Here is a 20,108-nt window from a genome sequence, read left to right on the forward strand (position 1 = left end):
CCCCCTCCAGCCCCATACCTGGGCCTCCCCTTGCTGCTCCCTTCCCTTGCTCCCCTCTGTCCCCAGGGATCAAACAGAAGCAGCCGTGGGCAAAATACAATTTCATTTAACAAATTGAATTTGCTGCGCCTGCTAATCACGTCTGGTGTCGGCTCTGATCAGAGACAGAGAGAGGAGGCTTCAGCCCCGGGGGTCCTTGTGGTAGAGGTGGTGGGAGGGGAGGAGTGTACACATTGAAAGAGACAAATCACTGTGTGGCCCAGAGGACCCCACCCACAGTAATGGAAACTCAGGGCAGGTTGGTATTTTATTAGATAAAAACAGGAAGGAGGGTGCCTACCCACCCCTGCCTGCCACTGGCTCTGAAGGGCACTCCCCAACTTCCCCAAGAAGGAGCACGCATCTCTGACACTGTGATCCTGACAGGGGGTTCAAACAGAAAGTGCCTGGGCCCTCCTTCTAAGTCTTGTTACTGAAAAAGGGAAAAGGAAAGATCTTCTCAGTTACAAATTCTGGGAAGGGGGACTATACCTGGCTCTTGCCCTAGGTGAGAGGTCTTCCCTCCCCCACCAAAAAATAGAAAGGCTTTCTATTCCACTGGCCCAGGTAGGGGGAGGGAGAGTAACTTCCAGTCTGTGGGCCTCATTTCCCAGGTGCCTTCAATGCTCATCAAAACCAGGCATGGGGAAGCCCCTGGCAAACTGCTCCACCCGTTGCCTGAGGTCGGCCAGACGCTGACTTGTTTCTGAGTCCTTGAGCAGGAAGGATTTGAAATCCTGGAGCTTGGCTAGAGAGAGAGGGTGAGGAAACAAGTGGTCAGAGCTCTAGGGAAGGCAGCGAGATCAGCTGGGGGAGGGAGCAGACAGTGAGTGAGAACTGGCTGGCCCCAGGTTCCTTCTTGCTCACTCACCAGTCTTAGTCTTCACCTCTAAGCCAATGTTCACCCCTTCATCTATAAAGTCCACAACTCTCCGGAAGTCATCCTCACGGAACTGTCGAGAAGTCAAGGCCGGGGCCCCTGGAACGAGGCACAAGGGGAGGGATGAGCATAGCCCAAGGTCACCCAGCAGTCATCCAGCATGGGAGCCCCTTCCCTCCTCGAACCCCAGGTCTCACCAAGCCGCAGGCCCCCCGGTGTGATGGCACTTCGGTCTCCAGGACAGGTGTTCTTGTTGGCAGTGATGGATACAAGCTCCAGCACCCGCTCAGCCCGAGCTCCATCCAGGCCCTTGGGCCGCAGGTCCACCAGCACCAGGTGATTGTCAGTACCACCTAAGGTGGGTAAGAAATGGGGAGTGGTGAGTCTCCTGGGCCTCTGCCTGAAGCTACAGAGGCCCTCACCCATCCCCTGCTGGCTCACCCGATACTAGTGAGTAGCCTCGCTCTAGCAGGGCATCCGCCATGGCCCGAGCATTCTTCAGAACCTGCAGGGAGTACTCCCGGAACATGGGGGTGCAAGCCTGGAGATGAGACAGTAGCAGCTGTGACCCTAGGCCTGGACCCAAGCCCTGCACTACCCTCTGGCCCTGCACCCTTGGCATAGCTCTGTGACCCCAGCCTTGACCCCTTCCATCCTGGCATTTCCCTTCCATCAGCCCCAGCATCAGTTAGCAAGGTGCAGGATCTAAGCCTCCAGGCCATTGCCCCCCGACACCCTACAGGGACAGGATGCCCAACCTGCTTTAGGGCCACAGCTACTGCAGCAATGGCATGATTGTGGGGGCCCCCCTGCAGGGATGGGAACACAGCAAAGTTGATTCGGTCCTCAAATGTGTAAGGGATCTCCCGGCCAGTCTTGGGGTCCACAGCCTTCACCCCTTTCCGGTAAAAGATGAGCCCTGACCTGTGTGAGAGGTGGGTGGTCAGAGTCTAAGCTGAAAAGAAGGACAAGGCACAGAGAAGGCAGAGGAAGCTGGTGGACCTGGGCCCCAAGGGCACACCTCACATGGGCTAGGTACACTGGGTTCCAGTGGTAAAGGGAATCAGTCCCTCAATCCCATCCCCAAACCCCCTGCCAGAGCATAGCTACCATGGGCAAGAGAAGAAGAACTGTCACAGACTGGGTAGGAATCTTAAGGGCTGCAGGTGGGAATGAATTCCTCTCAGGTCCAGGCCAACGGTGCCCCAGGAATAGGCCTGAAGGCAGGGAAAGGCAAGGCCCGACCTCAGGGAGCCTGACCTGGCCCCTCGAAGAGTCTTGTGAGTAGTGGTGGTGACGATGTCCGCGTGCTTGAAAGGCGAGGGAATCACCTTGGCAGCCACCAGGCCACTGATGTGAGCCATGTCTGCCAGCAGGTGTGCTTTGACTTCATCACACACCTGGGCAGGTACGGAGGCAAGGCCTCAGCCTGGGGAGGGCCTGGAGAGGCCTGCCCAAGGCTGCCCTCCTCTCACACCTCCTCACCACCCCCTGGGGAGGTGCCCAGTCTCCAGCCCCCCACCAACCTCTCTCATGCGGGCATAGTCAATGAGGCGAGCATAGGCACTGGTGCCAGCTATGATGAGCCGCGGTCGGAAAAGTCGAGCAGTCAGTGCCAGCTGGTCATAGTCAATGAGGCCAGTTTTGGGCTGGACAGACACACAAACAGCTAAAGCCCTGAGAAGGAAGCAGGGCAGCTCACTCTCCTCCTTGACCCTAAGGACAGCCCAGCACTTCAGTCCCTTAGCTTCTCCAGGAGAGGACCCCCACCAGGGCTAAGAGCCCCTCCCCACACCCTGGAGCACTCACATTGAGCTTATAGGGCATAGACTCGAAGAAGATGGACGTGGCTGATATCCGCTTGACGTCAGACATGTAGCCGTGGGTGAGACTGGGAAGTGAGAGGAAGTAAGGAGGCCTGGGTGGAAGGACTCCCAGACTTAACCGCTCCCTTCAACTCCACAGTTCTCTGTCCCCGGAACACCAGTCCTAGCATACACTGCCTCACTGCTCTGTCCACTCTGTGGTAGGCACTATAACTGGGATCTTATCTTCCTCATCCACTGTGACATGCAGGACAGGGCAAGGCCTGTTCCATCTGTATGGTCCACAGTAGGTATTCAATAAATAACTCCTTTCCCACACCAATCCTGCCCGCCAAGACCATCAGCCTGCCCATCCATACTCACTGGCCCCCATCGGGCAGGTCCAGCCCCATGATCCGGTCATGAGGTTGCAGAAGGGCTGTATAGACAGCCAGGTTGGCTGGAGACCCAGAGTAGGGCTGGACATTGACTCCCCACTGTGCAGGATCCAGGTCAAAGGCTTCCAAGGCCCGGCGCTGGCACAGCAGCTCAATTTCATCCACCACCTCTGCTCCCCCATAATATCTGCCGTGGGAGAGGGGTAATGAGGGCGCAGAGAAAGGACTCTCAACCAGCAGCAAAGGACTGGGAAGTTCACTCCTCAATGAACACTGGGAAGGTACAGGTGGGTTCCCCCACTGGGAGCACCATCCCTGACACTGCCCTGCAGCCCTCACCTCTTGCCAGGATAACCCTCCGAGTACTTGTTGTTCAGACAGGACCCCAGGGCCTCCAGCGCAGCTCGGCTGCAGAAGTTCTGGGGTGGTGGGGGGCAATGTCAGAAGGTATTGAGCCCCTTCCCCTGGACTCCCACAGTCCCTCCCTGCCAGAGCCAGAGCTGAAAGCGGGGATACTCCCTGCAGAAAGCTCCATTCACTCAGCACCAGGCCTGGGGCAAAGCCAGAGGCAGCATTCTCAGAAACCCAGCTGCCATGAGCGGTGGCCCCTCAGTGCCACCTACCCACTCAAACTTGTGCTTCTAGGCTCCTCCTTCCTTACAGAAGGAAGGAAGGAAGGGATCAGATGAGACTGTAGGGACCCGGGAGGCTCCCTAATGCCCTAACCCCATAAACTGGACTTGCCCTACCTTTGCTTCAGAGAGATAAGAAAGGAAGATAAAGCCCAAAGAAAGGTCCTGAGTGTGAAAAGGGGTTTTGGAGAAATATCAGTTAAGATAACTTTGTTACTTTCTGTACCCATGGTGGCCCAACCCCTGCCCATCTCCCCAGGTCCCACCTCTGAGGCAATGAGCTCCAGGCCACGACACTGCCTGTCCTTCTCCCTCTGCAGCAACTCCCACATCTCAGGATCACTGTCCGACAGGCTCTCCTGGCCTGTCCAGCCCCTGTTTGCTTCCCCAGTCTGAGTCTGGGCTGCCTTGCTGTGCTGAGCCCGAATGACCATCCTGACCAGCTGCCCCCATCTCTGCAGAGGCTAGAAGCAGGAAAAGTCAGGGTGAAATCACAACAGTCTGGACGAATCGTCTCCCAGCCACCCTCACTCATGCTTGTAAGGCCACACCTTGCAGCCAGTTGTCCAGCCAGCCTGTTTCAGTTCTAACTACCCCCACCTCCACCTTCGAAAGCCAGTTCTGGAGCCAAGCTTGAGGCCAACGTCCAGGGGGTGGTTCTGATTTGTTCCATTCACTGCACCGCACCTCAGAAATCTCCCACCAGCTCACTCCATGAACCACTTGGCAAAGTTTGTCCTCCAAAAGCCTATGTCTCCCTAACTCCAGAGAGGGCCACTGAGATTCCAGAACCTTCCAACCCACAGGAACAAGAAGGTCTTCCTGCAGGGCACCATAAACTGATACCCTAGTCAGCGTGGGGAGAAGCAGAGTTGGCAAGGGCTGAGGCCACAGGCTGTAGAGCAATGGAGGTGGGAGGGTAGACCTTTAGCAGTCCCTGGGGAAGAGCTGTGTGGGAGTGGTGGGGGTGGGGATCTGCCCGAGAGTAAGCCAATACCCTTTCCCCTTACTTAGCCCCCTACCCGTTCCACCTCCTTCCAGCCCTCACTGCCGCCGGGACCCCTGTCTGATGCAAGCAGTGAGGCTCGGTTGCATCATCTGCAGGGCTCAGAGCTGGCCGAAAAGGCTCAGCTTGTGAGGCCAGGCCGAGAACTCCACTCATTCGCCAGCACGGGGTCCGCGGGGCATCCGGGGCTGTCCTCTCCCCTAATGCCACGTGAAATGGGCGGTCACGAGGCCCTGGGGCGTCTGATCGCCAGAATGAGGACAGGCTCGCAGTTAACCCTACGCGCGCCCACGGGTCTTGGGGATTCCCTAGTTACACGTCCGCTCCCTGAGGCCCCAGTCCACGTGCGTGGAAAAGCCAAGAGAACCCCAGAGTTTGTGACTAGTAACTAAGGTAGGAGAAGAGCTTCCTTTCCACTGATTACCCAGCATCTGGAGCCCCATTCTTACCCGAGCCGCCCAGAACAAAGAGAAGTACAGCATCGCAACTCGGAAGTCGCAGGAGGTCCAGCCACCAACTCTGGTCTAGGGGACCAAGCTGTCGGAAGAAGACCGTTCGGAGAACGCATGCGCGAGAAGAGCGCGCTGAGACTCCAAGGCTAAGGGGAGGGACCTACGCATGCGTAATGGTGGCGCCTTTGTGGCCTTTTGGGAATTGTAGTTCTCAGCCTCCCCGCTTTTTTTTCTCTACAATTCTCGTCTGCAGCCCCAGGGTTAGAGGCCCTTGCCTGGAAAAAAACAAAAAACAAAAAACAAAACAACCCGAGGTCCAGTGCCGGCCCCTCTCCTTACTGTCCTGAAGTTTTCAGGGTTTGTTTTCCCTCTGTTTGTTGTCAAGACAAACGTTTATTGGGTGCCTACTGAATATCTAGCTAGCATTATTAGACTCCAGGAGATCTGGACCCCCACACAAGATAGAGAGCTATGGCGCACTGGAAAGCACCATGGTTTAGAAAGGTCGGAGACCTGACTTCAAGTTCCAGCTCTGGGACTAGTGCATTAGCCTATGTGGGCTTCAGTTTCCTCCCTGGTAAAGCCACAAGAAAATACTGTGTGGTGAGGATTCAATGAGGCTTTTCCTGTGAACATGCGCTGTGACGGATTGTCCTCCCCTCTTCCTCTGATCCACAGACCTGCCTCCTACATGGCATCTCCTCTTTCTCCTCAGACATCTGGGAGCAGAGGAAGGTGCCCCTCCTGTTGTTCACTTGTCCCATTTTGTTACCTGTCCATCTCTTGATGTCCCAGGAGTAAGTGGTCTCTGCTTTTTTCCCCAGGGCTATAGATCTTTGAGAATGGAAGGGATCTTCCTTTTAGCCTGACTTCATCTGGAGGAAACCCTTGGGAGTGGAATTCATCGACCCTTCCAGGAGTAGGTTCCCAAACCTTGGCAACAGAATGGGTTGGAAAATATGATATAAATATGTGTGTGGGGTCTGTTTTCAGAGGTTCTAATTCAATGGATCTCAAAGAGTAGACATTTGCCCACTTATGCTGTCACACAAGTAAACCTCTCCTCAGTGGTTCTGATTAGCCAAGTTTTTTTTTTTTTTTTTTAATTAAAAAATGTTTTTGGCCGGGCATGGTGGCTCATGCCTGTAATCCCAGCACTTTGGGAGGCTGAGGCAGGAGGATCTCTTGAGGCCAGGAGTTCTAAACCAGCCTGGTCAACATAGTGAGACCCCATCTCTACAAAAGAAAAAATTTAAAATTAGCTAGGCATGGTGGTATGTGCATGCAGTCCCAGCTACTGGGAAGGTTGAGGCAGGAGGGTCACTTGAGCCCAGGAGTTCAAGATGAGCCATGATCAAGCCACTGCACTCCAGCCTGAGTGAGAGAGCAAGACTGTCTTAAAAAAAAAAAAAAAAAATTTTTTTGTTTTCTTTTTTGAGAAAGAGTCTCACTCTGTCACCCAGGCTGGAGTACAGTGGCATGATCTTCACTCACTTCAACCTCTGCCTCTGGGTTCAAACAATTCTCCCTACCTCAGCCTCCTAAGTAGCTGGGATTACAGGTGCCCACCACCATGTCTGGCTAATTTTTATATTTTTTAGTAGAGACAGGGTTTCACCATGTTGGCCAGGCTGATCTTGAACTCCTGACCTCAGGTGATCTGCCTGCCTCGGCCTCCCAAAGTGCTGGGATTACAGGCGTGAACCACCGCGCCTTGCCAAAAAAATTGTTTTTTAAAGGCCAGTCAAGTGAAGCAGTGGGAGTGAAGAAGGAACAAAGAAACCTGTAACTGATTGTGATCAATTAGTTGTAAACATCACTGCACTTGGACCAGCCTGATAAAAAGTGGTTTTGCGAATCATTGCCTTATGTAGCAATGTTATTCATTCATTCAACAGACATATTGAGCTCTTTATGCCAGGCATTCCATAGCCCTGGAGATATATGAAGAGCTCACTGGCTGCTAGGATACCAACAGGTGAACAGGTAACAACGTGTGACAAGTGCAATGACAGGCAGGGACACCTAACTCTGCTCTCAGATGTCCAGATGTATGAGGAAGAGGAGGAGGAGGCAGAGGAAGAGGGGAGGACAATCCAGCACAGCGACATGTTCACAGGAAAAGCCTCATTGAATCCCCACCACACACTATTTTACTGTGGCTTCACAAGTGAGGAAACTAAGGCCCAGATGGGCTAATTTGTTAATTCCAGCCATTCCCACCTGGCTCTCATACCAGCCCTTAGAAATCTCCCCTTAGCCGGAACCTCCTTCCCTGCCACTCTAGGCTCAGCTTTTCTCAGGTGTTTCCAGCAATAAGCCTGGTGTTAGAAGACTTCCGGGTTCTTCTGCTTTTGGCCAATCTCGGATGCAGAATCATTCCCGATCTCCCTCCTCTTTCGGTTGACCCTGTTATTCAGCCATCCAGCCAGCAGATATTTATTTTCTGCTTACTGACTTTTCACTCCCAGATATGTCTGGGTCAGACCTGTGTCTGACTCAGTTTCAGGCTGGAGCCAGTGGGCAAGCCCCTGGGGAACACTGCCCTTCCAGTGGGCACCCTGACCCCGGAATCAAGGCGAAGATGAGGAGTTCCTGGGTGCCTCAGCTTGTCGGCACCGCTCCCCCTCCCTCCTCCAGCCAGGGGTCCCAAGGGGAGGGGGGCGGCTGAGCTGAGAACCGCTAATGAAGCCGCAGCCAATTAACGCCCAGGCCAGGGTCGGGGGGGGGGGGGGCGGATAAAATTAGCAGCCTCGGCTGCAGGAGGCGCGGGTTGGGGGAGGGTGGGCAGCTGGCTAAAGGGGGCCGTGTTTGCTAGTGGCAAGTAGCAGCCACGGGCCCCGCCCTCCAAACCCGCGCTGGTCCCTTCCCCCACCCCCTCATCCCAAAGCTCCCTCCCCACCTCCTCCGTCTGCAAACTCAGCGCCCACGAAATTAGGAAGGAAAAGGAAGATCGATGACTCCAGATGCCGCAAACACCGTTCCCCCTCCCTCCCAACCTGCCACCACCTCCGCCGGCCCCGTGGAGCTTAGCAGGTTGTCAGCGCTCTGCTTACACTGTCCCTGCATCTCCATCCCATTCAAGGTCTTACACCTCCTTCCCCAAATCATCCGCTGGTGAGCCCCACTCAGGTCTCATCTGCATCCCACTTGCTGCAGCTTCCCTTCGCCCACCTCTGGAGGAGAATCCCAACCTCAGGCGGGGCTCCTACCCCGAGGGTAACCCTCAGCTCTTTTTGATCCGGTCTTTGGTGACTTCCAAGGTGCTAGCTCTGTCAGTCTTTGCCTTGGTTTCCCCACGAGCCGCTGAGGGAGAAGGCCCTGGCTCTCTAACAGAGAGAAACCCCACACCACCTCCCCACTCCCTACAAAGGTCTCACACAGGCGTGTATTGGATTTCACTTTATTTTGTTCCCTTTCCCGTCTGTTTTGGCGTAGAAAAAAATATCACAGAGAGGAAGCAGCAGGAGAGGGCAGGTGGAGCTGGACTGCAGGGACTGGAAAGGGCCGGGCAGGGGCCGGGGCCAGCGCCTCAGCCCAGGGGTTCTGCTTCCGGTACCCTAATGGGGTTTGGAGGAAAAGGGGACAGGCATATGGCAGGCAGAAAGGTGGGAGGACAGGCTGAGGTTTTTAGGCCTTTACAGTCTTAGGCGGGGCAGGGTGGAGCAGGACAAGCGCTGGGGGATAGGAAAGTCAGGGTGGGGTGAGGGTGCCAGGCCAGGAGTTATTAAAGCTGCGGGGAAAGGGAGTGTGCAACCTAGCGCTAAGGGTGAAAAGGGGACCCACTGTGGACCTAGGGGACATTGGGACCACCTCCAAGCCCCACCTATTCTGGGGCTGCACTCTTACCCCTTTCACTTTGGGGTGCATTGGAGGGGGCTACCCCAGCCTCAGGGGCACTCCGCATAAGGAAAAGGGCACCCACGTTAGCTGAGGGTCCCGAGAGGGCCGTTCCCCTCCGCCCCCAGAGTGGAAGGAGTGGGCGACATGGCCACAAGAGCGGCAGAACACTGGGAAGGGGGTCCCACCTAGTGAGGCTGGGATTTGGCACGAGGCTCGGGGCTGGGGCTGGGGAGGGGCGCTATCCAAAGTAGGGGTGCTCACTCTGGAAGTTATAGTCTGGGCACACCTTCTGCACCAGTTTGTAGTCAAAGCTGAGGAAAGAGACGAAGATACAGATGACTTTGAAGGGCTTGGCACAGAGCCAGGCGGCCTGGCTCTGCGTGTGCTCGGTGAAGCACACCTGCGATGGGTCGTACAAGCACGGGCGGTGCTTGCGCGCACGGTTTGTCTTCTCATACTCCACGTGGCAATTGAAAGCGCGCGACTCTTTGGCCCCAGGCACTCCCAACGCGCCCCCAAGCGGCCCTGCCAGTGCGCCCCCGAAGGAGCCCGGCCCTGCCGCTGCTGCTGCCATCCCCAGCGGGGGCCCCAGCCCAGGAAGCACCCCCTCCAGGGCGAGCGTAGACTGCAGAGGGTGGGGGACAGGCCCGGGAAGCCAGACTCCCCCGAACTCGACACGCTTGGAGGGCGGCACGATGCTGACACTGAGGTTGCCCAGGCTGGACGAGTTGTGGCGGAAATACACACTGAAGGTACCATTCACATGGTCCACAATCTTGCCGGTCACCAGCAGTGAAAACTTGAGGGTATGTACCCGAAAGTAGAAGTCCCCCCAGCCGAAGATCTTTTTGGCGCGGGCCGCCTTGATGGACGGCTTCCTCTTGGTGCGCTGCGCGGGCAACGCCCCGGCTGCCCCTGCTTGGGCCAGCGCCGCAGTGTGGTTGGTCGGCCAGGCCCAGCTCCAGGCGCGACCGGCGCCTAGGCCGTCGGAAGACCTTAGCGCTGGGAGCTGCTGGCCGGGGGCGCCCGCTCCGGCCGCGGCGGGGCGCAGCTCCAGGTACTGGGGCCTTCCGGACTCTGGTATCTGGGCATTGACCGCCTGTGCACGAAGAAAGAGGAGAGAGAGACGCTGGGGTTGTCCCCCGCCATCCCACCAGAGCCCTATCACACCAGCCCCTTTCCACAGCCGCTAGGAGACCAAATGGAACCACACAGTCCCGCAGGGGCCGAGAATGTGCTTTGGAGGAGACCTGCAGCCCTTTCAAGTCATGTGGTCTTGGCCCAGTCACTTCATTTATGTGGGCCTCAGTTTGTACATCTGTGAAATGACGTCAAGAATCCTCCTGTGCCCACAGAGCTCCAATGAGGGCCAAAAACCCAAAGCCAGTGTGAACGTGAGTAGGGGGTGGAGCTCTGGATCCTGGCTTATCTTTCTTGGCCCGGCCCCTGGTTGGTTCCAGTAATGAGCCAGGGAGGGACTGGACTTTGAGCAAACTGAGCCAGAGAGGCTGTGACCAGTTAACATCCAGCATCAAGAAAGAGGCTCCAGGCCGGCACTCGCGGTGACTCATACCTGTAATCCCAGCATTTTGGGGGGCCGAGGTGGGCAGATCGCCTGAGGTCAGGAGTTCGAGACCAGCCTGGCCAACATGGAGAACCCTCATCTCTACTAAAATTAGGCGGCGGGAGGCTGAGGTGGAAGAATCGCTGGAACCCGATAGGTGGAGGTTGGAGTGAGCCTAGATCGCGCCACTGCACCCCAGCCTGGGGGACAGAGCGAGACTCCCTTTAAAAAAAAGAAAAGAAAAGAAAAAGAAAGAGGCTCCAAGACCTCAGAGACGAAAGCCCCCACCTGGGCCTCAGCCCCAAATGGCCTGCAAGGAGTGAGTGCTGGGAACCAGTTGAGCAGAGGAGGAAAGCCTAGGTATACCTCCCAGTCCCCAGCACTCCACTCTGGTGGAGGCCGCCTGGTCATTCTTTCCCTGGGCTCCAAGGGGGCTGAGGAGCCCCCTCCTGCTCCCACCCGTTCTGTGTGTCTCAGGTGGCCACTGATCTCAGAGACAGCAGGGGCTCGAGGACAAGATGGATAGAGAGGCAGGAGCCGCCGGGCCAGGCCCAGGCCATCAATTATCTGGGGCAGGGGTGAGTGGGGGTGGCTGGGAGTGAAGGAGACAGAAAGGAAGCAAGAGGAAGAAATATGGAGATGCCGCTCCAGCGAGGGGAGCAGGCGAGAGAGGAGCTGCATGTCAGAGTGTGTCAGTCAGCCTGAGCTAACCGCCACCGCCGTGTGCTGTGGCCCTGACTGTGCACAGGTCCCGTGGGGGGAAGCAGTACCGTGTGTGTCAACCTGGGGTTCTTGTGTCTCTGTTAGCCCCAAATGGTTGTGTGCGTGTGGTCTGTACATGTGTGTGTGTGGCTGTGGTGGCTGTGTGTCTGGGTGCCCATGGATATGAGTCTGAGGAGCCTGTGTGTGTGTGGCTGCTTGTCATGGCTGCATGTCTGTTGTGTAAATCGGTGGTGACTATGTGTATGTGCCTGGATTGGCTGTGTGTGTGTCAATTTGTGGAGTGGTGTCTGTGTGGCTGGTGTGGTTGTGTGTCTGGGTTGGCTGTATGGCTGTGTATAGCGGTCTGAGGGTAGCTATATGTGGTTGTCTGGAGGTGTCACCTTTCCTGTGTAAGCCCCTGTCATCCTCTGCCCAAGTATCAAGCTCTTTCTAAAGGGGGTATATCCGTAGTCACAGAACAAGTGTGATCTCGCTGTGTTCTGATGGGGACAACATATATGCATGTCAATTATATCTGAGTGGTCTCTGGGGAGGTGTCCCACACTGGCCCGCAGGCTGTGCTGTGGGTATGTAAGGAGGCCAGGAAGCATGGGTGCCCCCCTCTGTTTGCCCACACCCATGTGTACACACTCAGTGTCACTGGGGACAGGAATAGCAGAGCCAAGCTGCTGGGCTAGAATCTCCACCGCCTGATCCTGATCCGTCCCCGCCGCGCTGCGATCCCGGGTTATTAATGCTGCCGCCACCCGCTCATCATACATATTTATCGCCCCCCTCATTCCCCCTTCCATCCATCCCTCCTCCCAGCCCAGGTGAGGGGGCGGGGGTGGCAAGAATGATTGACTCCCACAGACAGGCTTAAGCTGGCAGCTAACACCTGGAGGGTGGGCCTTAGAGGGGGTGGAGGGAGGGGTCCCCAGGGTACAGTGGGAGGGAGAAGAGGTCCCAGAAGTGGGCTTGCAGAGGGCAGGGCCTGAACCTGAGAGAGGGCATTGGGGGAGGGAGGTTAGGTTTCCTGGGAAAGCCATTTGAACTCCGATCCCTAATCTCACCCAACCATTGTTCTTTCCAGAAGCCCAGTCGTCCAGGTCCCCACTATCCCCCTGCCGTCAGATGTTATGACCCCAAATGCCTCCAAGCCATCTCCTCCCAGCAGACCAGAGCACCCCTGTGTCTTGTACCCAGTCAGAACCTGGCTGGGGTGATTCAGGCCAGTGACTTCTACCAGGCAGGGGCAGGGGGTAGAAGTCAGGGGCAGGGGGAGGGGAGGAGGTTCAGCAGGGTAAGGAGAGGTGCGAGGGTGTCACCCCCATCTCTGATCTCAGACAAAGTGCCGTCTGTGCTTCTCTGATCCTGGCAAATCCCCTGGCTTTGGGCACTCCCGCCCCCACCCACTGCTGTAGACAGCCAAGATAAAAAAGAAGAGTTGGGGGGGCACGGCTGAAGCGACCTTGTGGGGGAGTTCGGACAGGGAGGGGTGAGAGTCTGTGAGGAAACGAGCCGAGAAATGGGAACATGGAATAAAATAAAATAAAATCCTCCCTCTGGCTCCCTTGATTGCTCGTGCTCTCTCTCCCTGTTGCGCTATTTTTCCATCTCTCTCTCCCCATTCTCTCAGTCTCTTTTGTCTCTCAGTCTCTTTTCTCACTGTCTCTGTCTCAAATTTCCTTCTCCCGTGATTCTGATTTTCTCCCTCTTTCTGTCTGTGGTTTTCTCCTGCCGTCCTTCAGGTTGTCTGTCTTCAGCGACATGGGAGGAGGTGGGTGAGTCGGGAAGGCAGGTGGTAAGGAGCTCCTCTCTGCCCAGAGCTCTTGTCACCCACCTCCATGGCTGAGGGTGGGAGCAGGATGTTGTCCGAGGAGGGGTTCCCCTTGCTCCAGAACTGGCTTAATTAAGCTAATTGGGCGCGGTGACATTTGCGGAGGGGAGAGGCTAGCGCTGCTGTCGGCGCGGGGGCGGGGTGGAGGTGTGCAGCAGCTGGGGGGTTCAACAGGCTCTTTCAGGCCCATGCGGGGGGTGGGGGCAGGGGGAACTGCACCAGGAGCACTTTGACCGCGAGGCAGCGGGCCCACGCACCTGCGGGGAATTGAGGTGGCCTCCTGTTGTTGGGGGCAACAAACTCCACTTCAGGGAGTGGCTCTTTGGGGATGTCACTGCTGAGATTGGGGGAGGATCAGGCTGTCAGCCCCCCAGCCGCATTGCAGGGTGCACCTCCCCTGGGCCTCCAGACTGGTCGGTTGCTTCTCCCCTGCCACCTGGGTCAGGCAGGGTGCTCCCAGGATCTGGCTGGGGGAAGGGACAGTACAGGCCTGGGCTGGGAAGGGGAGAAAAGAGCATCCTGAGCCCCTGCACCTAGAAAGAGGCCGCAGTCAGGGTTGGTGGAGTCTGGCTGGGAACCGGGGATAGAGATGTGGGTGAGGACAGAGGTGGGGTGGACAGGACAGCCTGGGGTGAGAACTGAGACGGGGGGGGGGTACTGGGATGGGGGACTGGGATTGGGGACTAGCAGGCACAGATACAGGGTACAGGGATGAGGATACAATAAGGATAGGCCTGGGGACAGCGATGAGAAAGAGAACAGAAATGGTGGCCAGGCGTGGGGCAGAGACAGAGATGTGGATGGGTAAGGACCAGAGGAGTGAAGATGGGCTACAGAACAGTCCAAGAAGAAGCATGAGGACAGGAATGGTGGATGAGGGATAGGGACAGGGGACAGGCAGGGATGGGGTCAGGGTGGGGGCAAAACAGAGATGGGGGATTCGAATGGTTACTGGGCAGAAACAGGGATGGATGCAGAGACCCAGGAGATGGGGATGGGAGACAGGAAGGAAGACTGGAATGGGAAATGGGGGACAAGGGAAGACACAGGAGATGGGGACAGAGACAGGGGCTGAGGACAGGTATAGGAGAGGAGCCAGAGGGCAAGGCAAAGACCAGGCAGGATCAGGCTGTGGGAGGGGGCCAGGCAGGTTGAAGCAAAGACACCTCTTTCCAGTCCCTACCACGGCATGAGGGGGCGGGGACCGCTGGTGGGGTGGGGTGGGCTCTGCCCTTGGGCTGGACGCCCCCTCTCTTTACCCCGCCTGCCTGCCTTCTCTCGGCCTGCCGCGCAAGGCTCACCGTTATCTGAATTTTTATTTTATTTTATTTTATTTTATTTCCCTGCTTCCTAGAGCCAGCGCGATCCCCGCGGGAACGGCTGCCCCCCGCCCCCCGCCCCGCGCCTCACTTTATTATTGCAATAAATGTGCCTATAAAGGCACCGGCTCCGGGGCGCGGTGGGGGTTGGGGGGAGCCGCGGAGCGGGGATGTAATTTCCCGAAGCCGGAGCCGGAGGGGGAGTGGGCGGGGTGGAGGTGGAGGAGGGGCAGGCGGAGGAGAGGGGGAGCCGCGCCAATTTCCAGCGCTCAAGGCAGCACTCCCTGCTCCCCATCCCCACTGGGCAGCTGCTTCCCACCCCACGCCCTGCGACTCCTGCCTGCGCCTGAGCCCTGGGACCCCTCTCCTATGACCCTGACCCATCTCTGTTGCCCTGTCCCTCACGGATCCCACATATCTTGAGTTGCAGGACTAGATCCAAAGTTCCCCATCTCCTTGCCAATTACTCCATCTCTGACCCCTGTGAGGTCCCCCCACTTACCTGCTTTCTTTAGACGTTTGTGTTGTCTCTCTCCAATTACCTCGTCCCTGAGCCCTCTTTGCCTTGCTTCTGACCTTATTACCTCACCTCTTCCCCAGTCACCCGCTCCTGGGTCTCCAGCTCCTCAACCCATCCCAACCCTGACACTCTAAATTCTCCTTTCTGACGCGTGCCCCTCCTATTAGGAATGTGAAGCTTCCACTGCAGGCTCTGGCCCAAGGGAGCTGTCACAGCAGGCCCTCCCCTGTCCCCCTGGCCCAGCTGCGGCCCCTGATTACCCCCAAATCCCCGCCAGCAGCTCTGGGCCCTAGCCCAGGCTGTGCGTGCCTAAGTGGCCCAGCCAGAGATTAGTTGGGGGGCTAGAGGAGGGTGTGGAGGCAGGAGGGGGTAGCTGGCTGAAGGGCTTCGACCAGCCAGCTCTGAGAGAATCAGGCCTAATCCTTTCCTGAGGTGGGATAGAGCTGGCAGGTCCCACAGGGCCCCGCCCCTGCCCTCCCCCAGCTAATTAGTAGTTAGTAATTAGTGATTAGTGATTAGTGACTATTGATCGCCTGCTGCTTCTCCCAGTAGGCAGCTGCTTTGGGAAGAGGTCGGGGAGACAGAGACCGAGAGGGAAAGGAGTCAGAGACTGTATGAGAAAGATCCTGAAGAATCCCTGGCTGAGAGGCCAGAACCCCAGAGGCAGTAGAAGCCAGGAGTCCCAGGCTCTGAGAGATGGGAAGCCTGGAGCGAGAAGGAAGGGAGAGAAACCTGGAGGAGGGTGAGCAAGCAGGACCAGAGAGGCAGAGGTGTCAGCCATTCATGGTTGGGGTTGCCAAAGAGTTGCCCTGTAAACTGTCCCCTACCTACCTCTTACCCAGGATCAGCCTCACCTTTTGCCCACTCCCAGTGCTGGCACCAAGACACCCCTGAGCACGCACACACATAAGCCACACTCAGATACATAAACACATCCTGAGGCTCACAATCTCATAGCACACTCAAATGCACTCACAATCACAAGCACACAGAAACACACTCACAAACCCCAGAGACTCATACAGACAACACATGGGCCCCAGCACACAGATGCACCAGAAACCCCAGGGAATACACGTGAATACACCACACTCACAAGTGCACACAAGCACACACAAGTATTTGGACACACAAACACTCCTATACACATACCTCCCCATGCAGCTATACATATCCACACACCTGCAGTGTGTACACACGGAAACACATTCTCACATGCACATAAGCTGGATTAAACAGCAGATCCACTCTCCCTGTTGACTCCAACACGGAGGCCCCACAGCTGCAGCTCTCTCACACACACTCAGATAGATCCCATCGCTCATATCCTCCAGCTCACTCTCCCTCAAGTCTCCACCAGATGTTTCATTCCCCCTCAGGGGGCAAAGGAAATTAAACCGGATCTGTCCACAGGGGAGTTTATTTGCCGGGGAGAGTGGAGATGAGGTGGGAGGAAGTGGAAAGGAGGGGCAAGGGAATGCCATACCTACCACCTTTTGACCCCAGGCCTTCATCCATGGGTAGGTGGGTGGTAGGGCACAGACCCCCCCACCCCTCCAGTCCACTAAGGACAGACCTGTGCAGCAAGTCCATGAGAAGCTCCTGCTAGCGGAAGCAGTTTTCATGGAGGGGCTCCTCTGCCTACCTTCCAGCCCCTCAAGGTCACCAGGCAGGGCTGGGAGGGCCAGGGAGTTCTAACGCTAGCTTCACTGGGGCAGCCCCTGCCCTGCTGGAGTTTGCCCAGTGTGATTTGGCTGAGCAGGCAGAGGTCCAAGTGTTGGGGGGAGAAATATACCCCTTCTAGACTCTACAGAGGCTGGGGGTACAGAAAGTGAGGGTTTGGGGAATGACCTGCCTGCCCCCAAACTAGGGAGGTCACAGTTGGGGGGCAGAAAACAGGGAAGACATAGGCAGGGGAGGCTGGTAGAAGGAAAATGGGGGTCTGGGGTCTGGGCCCCCCATTGAGGGCACACACCAGGGGCATAGACAGATGGCTGCACTGTGAGGCAGGCACTGGCACTCACTCATGCAAAGCCAACACCACACGCCACACCAGTATACACATGTAACCTGGGCCCCAGTACTGGATAGCCAAGTCTGGCTTCCCTGGACACATGAACACAGGTGCACACGGTGACCCACGCCCTCCACCCAGTACATAGGAGCACACCATGTTCGCGGGTTGAAGCCTCCAAGTCAGGAAGGAGGCAGATCAAGTCTGAGTCCCCTTAGCCTCTGGCTCTTCGCCCAAGAGCCTTAGGGAAACAGGCCTTGGAGTGGGGTTGGAGGCAGGGAGGGCACGGGAGGAGAGACTCCCCTTCCAGACAGCCTCCCCCTTCAGTGGGGCACGAGAGGGGGGTGTGTCTGTGAGGTCGTGCAGGGGAGATGGTGTCTCCGTGGGAAATGTGATGGGAGGCTGGCTGTAGCCAAGTTCAGCCGTGTCTGCCTGAGTCCGTGTGTGCGCGTGTGCTCGCGCCATGGATGCTCCCGACACGGAGCCCACCTGGCATGGTGACAAGTGCAGAGAAGAGAAATGGGAAGGCGGGGGTGGATGGGTGGAAGGACAGACAGACAGTGAGGCAGGCGAGCGAGACTGGCGCGGAAAGACGGCAAGGCTGACACCCTGCTGGCTTGTCTGTCTGTCTCGCACTCCCGCTCTGTCTGGCGCACTCGCGGGTCGGGCTTCGTCCCCTCCCCCGCCGCGCCTGAAGCCGGCTCCTAGGGGGACCTCCGCCCGGCACCCTCTCCAAGCCTCAGCCAACTTGCGCTAGGAGAGTGCCAGTCCTGAATCCGGCAGTCTGTCTGTCCGCGTCCCCCGCGCCGCGCAAAGTTGGGACGCTCGGAGCTGGGGGCGGGGCGGGCGCACGGAGCCCCTCGCACACTGGGACCTTCGCGTCCCGGACCCCCGCGCTGGCGCCCCAACCCTGCCACCCTTACCTTCTTAAGGAGCCACGGGCCAAAGAGCAAGAGGAACCATTCCGGGAGCAGTCGCATCTTCTCTAGCGGCTGAGCGGGGCGGGCGGGGCGGGTCCCGGGCAGGCCGGAGCCAGGCCTAGGGGCGCGGGGCTCTGGGCGGGCAGGCGGGCGGCAGGGCGGCTGCGGGAGCGGCGGGAGCGGCGGGAGCGGCGGCGCGGCCCGCGGACTAGGCGCGAGGCGCGGAGCCGGCGCTGGGGGCGGGGCGCGGGCGGGGGAGAAAGTTGGGTCTGACTCCGCGGGCGGGGGGCGGGGCTCCGCGGCGCTCCAATCCCGGCCGCGCCCCGCGCGCCCCCTCCCGCCCAGCTGGGGGCACCGAAGGTGACTTTCACTCCGACACACCCCAGACACGCCCCTGGCCCAGGTGCGAAGCGGAGGGGGTCGAGGAGCTCAGGCACTGGGCCCCCGAGGGGCCGTGTCTGTGCGCCCAGGAGAAACGGGGCAGGGCGTGGGGCTCTGGGCTCCGGGCCTGTGCACCCGGAGTGGGGGCGCCGCGGAGCCGGGCCCGGCGAGGCCCTCCATGCCCCGGGCCTCAGCCTTGTTCAGGGCCGAGGTGGATAGGGGCAGGCCCAGGGCAGGGGCCGAGGTGGGGACGGGCGGGGCCTCGGGTGGCTGCCGCCGCGCGATGCTGACGGGGATGGATGGGCGCCCCGCGGCTTATTCGGCCCGGAGATGAGAATCATTGATCACGGACGGAAACCCCATCACGTCTGTCAATAGGGCTGACAAACGGCGCCTGCCGCCCTGTCCCCGCCTCACCGCGCCTCTGCGGTCTCAGGACCCCTCGGCTAGACCGGCTGTTCACCTTTGCCCCTCGCCCGCACCACTGACCCCCACGAGGCCCAGCGCGCCCCTACGTAAGGGCTGGGCAGGAAATCCCTCTCAGCGCTGCCTGCCCGGCCTCTTGGTGCAGTCTCTGTTCCTTCCCTCCCACCGTCCCATCTTTCACTACCAGCTCTTCTAGATCCTTGTCCCCTTCCCTATCTCTGTCCTTGTCTCTGTCCCCAGCCCCAGCCCTCTGTCCCCATCCTCTTCTCTGTTTCTTCCTCGGTTCCCTCCTCCCCACAGCCTCTCTCTCTCTCCTGCCCGGGAGGCTTCAGCTGTCAGCTGTTGCTATGCTCTGAGACTGTGGCTGAGGATGTGGTATGACCAACACCTAGACAGTGAGAGATAGGGACAAGCAAAGAGACCGAGAGACAGACACATCCCTTGAGAGCCCACCCCAGGGATGCATGCAGCTGCATTCACGGGGACAGGGCACACAGAGCGAAATACAGAGACAGGCACACACTTAGCGGCACCCTGACACAGGAGCACAGCAACAGAGGAGCACACCTGCACCCAGACAAGCACATCCAGACAGCTGCTCAGTGCGCTCACCCTCTCCTTGTCTTGGCAGAAAGCAAACACCCACAGAGGTGGACACACACACTGAGACACACACAGGTGTATGCTGTCACTGGCAGCCCAGAAGACGAGCAGGGGCACATACAAAGAAATGGACAGATAGATATGGGATGTGACAACCACACACACGAGTCAGGAAAAGGACCGGGTGCTGAGAGGATGAGGCAGAGGCAGAGACACCCAGGGAGACAGGCAGAAGCGAGGAGGCAGGAACCTGGGTGCCAGGGTGGGAGTAGAAAGGAGAGAGGCAGGAAGGGGCAGAAGTCTTCAGAGAGTCAGGAAGGGACAGAAGGTCCTTCTGGCCTTGAGCCAGAACCCTGAGCCCAGGTTCCAAGCAAGGGGGCTGCTTCAGTAGTGGGTGGGAGCAGTGGGCACACCAAGGCCTAGGCTGTCCGGGACAGAAGCCCATTATCAGGGTCCTGGTCTTCTGGGGGCCCAACCCACAACATCTCTCCTTCTTTAGCTACAGTCACAGGCCACCTGTTCTTTCTCCAGTTACACACACACATATGTGCGCGCTCGCACAAACACAAGTGCAAACACACACATGCACACTACTCGCCCTGTCTCTGGGTCTTTGCCTCTGTCCCCCTGTCTCTCCACCTCTGGGTCTCTGCCTCTCATTCGGTATCAGCCTCTGTCCCTGATTCTCAGCCTCTGTCCCTGGTTCTTCCTCTCTCTCAGGCGGAGGTGAGGGCTTCCCACCTGCCTCCCAGGTGGGTAGTTTG

At 58.0% G+C, this 20,108-nt stretch overlaps 2 protein-coding genes across 11 annotated transcripts; both read right to left on the bottom strand.

The window, feature by feature from the left end:
• Nucleotides 1-83: 83 nt before the first annotated feature.
• LOC105474108 (serine hydroxymethyltransferase 2) lies at nt 84-5,361 on the bottom strand. 8 transcript variants are annotated; one of them, XM_011728473.2, is made up of 12 exons: nt 5,210-5,342; nt 4,021-4,218; nt 3,462-3,541; nt 3,109-3,309; nt 2,729-2,810; nt 2,446-2,568; nt 2,180-2,319; nt 1,678-1,843; nt 1,361-1,460; nt 1,117-1,272; nt 911-1,018; nt 84-787 (listed from the first exon to the last, which is right to left on the bottom strand). In XM_011728473.2, the coding sequence occupies exons 1-12, from the start codon at nt 5,240-5,242 to the stop codon at nt 660-662; spliced, it is 1,515 nt and encodes a 504-aa protein (XP_011726775.1). In that variant the 5' UTR covers nt 5,243-5,342; the 3' UTR covers nt 84-659. The 8 variants fall into 8 exon arrangements, with proteins under 8 accessions (XP_011726775.1, XP_011726776.1, XP_011726774.1 ...); XM_011728474.2 differs by lacking the exon at nt 5,210-5,342 and adding an exon at nt 4,777-4,895; XM_011728472.2 differs by lacking the exon at nt 3,462-3,541 and having other exon boundaries at nt 5,210-5,361.
• A 3,238-nt stretch (nt 5,362-8,599) lies between these two features.
• On the bottom strand, nt 8,600-18,090 carry LOC105474114 (neurexophilin 4). 3 transcript variants are annotated; one of them, XM_071071577.1, is made up of 3 exons: nt 17,938-18,090; nt 9,342-10,154; nt 8,600-8,772 (listed from the first exon to the last, which is right to left on the bottom strand). In XM_071071577.1, the coding sequence occupies exons 1-3, from the start codon at nt 17,992-17,994 to the stop codon at nt 8,611-8,613; spliced, it is 1,032 nt and encodes a 343-aa protein (XP_070927678.1). In that variant the 5' UTR covers nt 17,995-18,090; the 3' UTR covers nt 8,600-8,610. The 3 variants fall into 3 exon arrangements, with proteins under 3 accessions (XP_070927678.1, XP_070927679.1, XP_011726806.1); XM_071071578.1 differs by having other exon boundaries at nt 9,317-10,154; XM_011728504.2 differs by having other exon boundaries at nt 8,600-10,154.
• Nucleotides 18,091-20,108: the final 2,018 nt, after the last annotated feature.

This window comes from Macaca nemestrina, chromosome 10 (assembly GCF_043159975.1).
Source record: "Macaca nemestrina isolate mMacNem1 chromosome 10, mMacNem.hap1, whole genome shotgun sequence".
NCBI classification, from domain to species: domain Eukaryota; kingdom Metazoa; phylum Chordata; class Mammalia; order Primates; family Cercopithecidae; genus Macaca; species Macaca nemestrina.

Excerpts from the sequence above, each read along its gene's own strand:
- LOC105474114 (XM_071071577.1), bottom strand. The coding sequence starts at position 17,994 with ATGCGACTGCTCCCGGAATGGTTCCTCTTGCTCTTTGGCCCGTGGCTC. Across the intron at positions 10,155-17,937 it reads GCCCGTGGCTCCTTAAGAAG|GCGGTCAATGCCCAGATACC; the intron begins GTAAGGGTGGCA and ends CTTCGTGCACAG. Across the intron at positions 8,773-9,341 it reads ACTACAAACTGGTGCAGAAG|GGTACCGGAAGCAGAACCCC; the intron begins GTGTGCCCAGAC and ends AAACCCCATTAG.
- LOC105474108 (XM_011728471.3), bottom strand. The coding sequence starts at position 4,916 with ATGAGTGGAGTTCTCGGCCTGGCCTCACAAGCTGAGCCTTTTCGGCCA. Across the intron at positions 2,320-2,445 it reads ACTATGCCCGCATGAGAGAG|GTGTGTGATGAAGTCAAAGC; the intron begins GTTGGTGGGGGG and ends GTACCTGCCCAG. Across the intron at positions 1,273-1,360 it reads AGGCTACTCACTAGTATCGG|GTGGTACTGACAATCACCTG; the intron begins GTGAGCCAGCAG and ends TACCCACCTTAG.